The sequence below is a fragment of the Humulus lupulus genome, chromosome 5 (genome assembly GCF_963169125.1).
Source record: "Humulus lupulus chromosome 5, drHumLupu1.1, whole genome shotgun sequence".
Classification (NCBI taxonomy): Eukaryota; Viridiplantae; Streptophyta; class Magnoliopsida; order Rosales; family Cannabaceae; genus Humulus; species Humulus lupulus.
Window position 1 is genome coordinate 58176967 of NC_084797.1, and position 3460 is coordinate 58180426.

At 33.5% G+C, this 3460-nt stretch overlaps 1 protein-coding gene across 1 annotated transcript; it reads right to left on the reverse strand.

Moving 5' to 3' along the window:
• Positions 1 to 384: 384 nt before the first annotated feature.
• On the reverse strand, positions 385 to 3156 carry LOC133779164 (uncharacterized). Its single transcript, XM_062219156.1, has 4 exons — positions 3125 to 3156; positions 1479 to 3030; positions 754 to 1382; positions 385 to 673 (listed from the first exon to the last, which is right to left on the reverse strand). Exons 1-4 carry the CDS (start codon positions 3154 to 3156, stop codon positions 385 to 387), a joined length of 2502 nt encoding a protein of 833 aa, XP_062075140.1.
• Positions 3157 to 3460: the final 304 nt, after the last annotated feature.

A 3460-nucleotide genomic window follows, 5' to 3' on the forward strand; every position in this document is an offset into this window, starting at 1 on the left:
TTAAGAAGTAATCCCAATCCAACGTCCCTATGACTTATATACAATAAGATGGAGTGGAGTAGCATAAAAAAAAAAAAGACCAACAGTGGTAAGTCAATTTCTAACTGCCAGACATGTCTTCTTATTGTTTATTCTATTTATGCATATATAAAAAGAACTAACTAATTGCTAATAACAGAGTATCATTCATGTGCTTAGAAATTTTAATTTTTTTATAGACATATGACAGAGTGTGATTGTTGTTTCCAAAGTAGAGTGTGATTGGTTCTTAAAGTATTGTTATTCTTTTTTAGTTCTTGTAGATGCATCCTATATTTTAAAAAAAAATTAATCACCATCAATAATTAAGCGACAGTAAAATTAGAAGATAATAAGTTTATCCACTCACTCTAAATATTGCTCTGTGACAACTAAATTAAATAATACATAGCGATGTGCACTAGCTAGATCCTTATCATTTAGTGTAACAGTTACACCACGATGAAGTGGACGACCTTCAAGTATCACATCACTATCATTATATTCGTTACGTCCAATGAAGGAACCTTCGTCATTAGATTGTTTCAAAAATGATGCACAAAAGCGCATTGACTCATCAGCAAGGTAACATTCAGCAATAGATGCTTCGGGATGTGTAGGTTGCATCACATACCCTTTAAGTAACTTCATATATCTACAAATAAAGAATGAACCTTCCTCATTAGTTAAGGGAAATTCATGTTATACTATTGAAAGGTTACTAAAAATATTTACCTTTCAAAGTGATACATCCATCGAAATTGAACAGGACCACATAATAACACTTCTCGTCCAAGGTGAACAACTAAATGTACCATAGAATCGAAGAATGAAGGAGGAAAATATCTTTCAAACATACAAATTGTTTCAACTACTTTTGCTTCCAATTCTATGTTTTCTTTTACGTCAACCACATGTTGGCATAATCCATTAAAAAATTTGCTAAGTCTTATAATTGCCTCTCTTGGACCATCCTCCATCAATCCTCGAATGGCCACTACCAGCAATTGTTGCATTAAGACATGGAAATCATGAGACTTAAGCCCCATCAACTTACGTTCCTCAACTACTACACAGTTACTAATGTTTGAGCTATAACCATCAGGTAACTTTAAATCAAATAATCTTTGGCAAAACATTGTCTTCTCTGATCTAGAAAGTGTGTAAGATGCTGCTGGAAGTCGTATAATCCCATCTTTCTCCACCGGATGCAAGGCCTTCTTGATACCCAAATCCTTTAAATCCAATCGAGCATTAAGATGATCTTTGGATTTTCCATTCAAGCCCAACAATGTGCTAATAATACTATCACACACATTTTTTTCTATATGCATAACATCCAAATTATGACGAACTAACAAAACCTACAAAGATTAAAGACACATCATCAACAAATTGAAGTTACATTTTATAAGCTTAAACTTTCAATTTTAAATAACTTCAAAATATATTAAACTAACCTCCCAATATGGTAGATTGAAAAATATAGATTTCTTCTTCCACATTCCTTCCACCTTATTATCCCGACTCCTTTTTTTGGGATTCATATTTTTTCCAAAATCGTTGGTAATTTGATTTAGTTCTTCAACAATTTCACTACCATTCAAAACTTTAGGGGGGCCTCTTTCTTCTGTAGCTCCATTGAGCCATGCTTTCTTAGACCGATATGGATGATCAAACGGGAGAAATCTCCTAGTATTTTGGTATGAAAATTTTTTACTATGTTTCAGCCTAGTTGCACATGTATCATTACCACAAATCGGGCAAGCTGTCTTGCCTTTGGTTGTACACCCAGCAAGATTTCCATATGCAGGAAAATCGTTTATTGTCCACAACAACATTGCCTTCAAATTGAAGAAGCTTTTGTCGAATGCATCATAAGTAAGCACTCCATTATTCCACAATTTGTTTAAGTCTTCAATAAGAGGCTCCAAATAAATATCAATATCGTTTCCAGGTTGTTTACGACCTGGAATCAATAATGACAAAAATGTATTTTCGTCCCTCATGCACAACCAAGGTGGTAAATTATAGATAACAAGCATCACTGGCCAACAACTATAAGTGGAGCTTAGACTTTTATAGGGGTTAATTCCATCAGCAGCTAGTCCGAGCCTAAGGTTGCGTGGTTCAAGATTAAACTCTGGCCATCTTTCATTAATGGAATCCCAAGCAGGTGTATCCACTGGATGTCGCATCTTCCCATCAATACTTTTATGAGTGAAATTCCACCTTAAGTTTTCAGCCATTTCTTTTGATCTAAACAATCTTTTCACTCGGGGTATTATCGGAAAATACCTCAAAACTTTGGCAGCCTCACCAACTTTAACATTCTTTGTGTGTTTATCAACTTTCCATCTAGAAACACTACACTTTGGACAAACATCCATTTTAGCCTTCTCCTTTCTAAATAAGCAACAATCATTAATACAAGCATCAATCTTTTCATATTTCAAATCGAAATTTCTCAAAAATTTCCTAACTGAGTACATGGAATCAGGAAGTACATTGTTTTTGGGAAACATATCACAAAGGAGTTCTAATAGTCTAGTAAAACTTTTGTCTGTCCAACCATTCAGATTCTTCAACCTATATAAACCTACAATTGATGAAAGTTTTGTGTATTTCTCACACCCTTCATATAAAGGAGTTTCCGCATCCTCCAACTTCTTTTGAAGATCTTCGTTAACAAATTCATCATCTTCACCACCTCCACAACCTATATTATTGTCCACATCATCCATGGCAGCAGTCGTGTATAAATCAAATGCATCCATATCATTCGAAACTTCGTCAACTTGAGTATCAATGGGTTGCTCTCCATGGTGAACCCAAATACGATAAGTTGGATCCATTCCGGTTATAACTAAGTGCTCAAAAACATCATCAACACAATGATGATTTAAGTTTCGACACTTCTTACAAGGACAGATAATTTTATTTGGAAAACCATAATTTCTTTCTACCATTTTCACAAAGTCCCATGTCGCATCCGTGTACTCTTTTGTAGCTCTACATATTTTTTAAAAAAAAAGAGATTAACCTTAATATATTTTCTTAGGCCTTCAATATTACTTGAAATTTAAAGTTATTTTTGAAATAATACCTGTTTAGTTTCACCCAATTTTTGTTCAACATTTTCTTCACTTAGCTGCTATCTAAGCTAGCTATATAAGTCCTAGTCTTCTTCATAATCAAAAAAAAAAAAAAAAAATCAGATCAAGAGAAAAAAGGACAAAGATATCTAGTTGTTTATAAATTTATTTATATGTGAGGAGTGTGACATATATAGGCAAAGATACTTTGCCTTATAGGATTCATACTTTATCAATTGTTCAATAAAGAATATGAGATCAAGTTCAAAACTGGAGTAGAGACAAAGATCACAGTGATCTTTGTTCTTCAACCAATATAATTCTTGTGTTGGTTTCATTATTTCTTT

What these genes read in the sequence shown, in the direction of transcription:
- LOC133779164 (XM_062219156.1), bottom strand. Translation starts at nt 3,156, where the DNA reads ATGTTGAACAAAAATTGGGTGAAACTAAACAG. An exon ending in AATTGGGTGAAACTAAACAG is followed by an intron (nt 3,031 to 3,124) that starts GTATTATTTCAA and finishes AAAAATATGTAG; the next exon opens with AGCTACAAAAGAGTACACGG. An exon ending in TCAATCTACCATATTGGGAG is followed by an intron (nt 1,383 to 1,478) that starts GTTAGTTTAATA and finishes TAATCTTTGTAG; the next exon opens with GTTTTGTTAGTTCGTCATAA.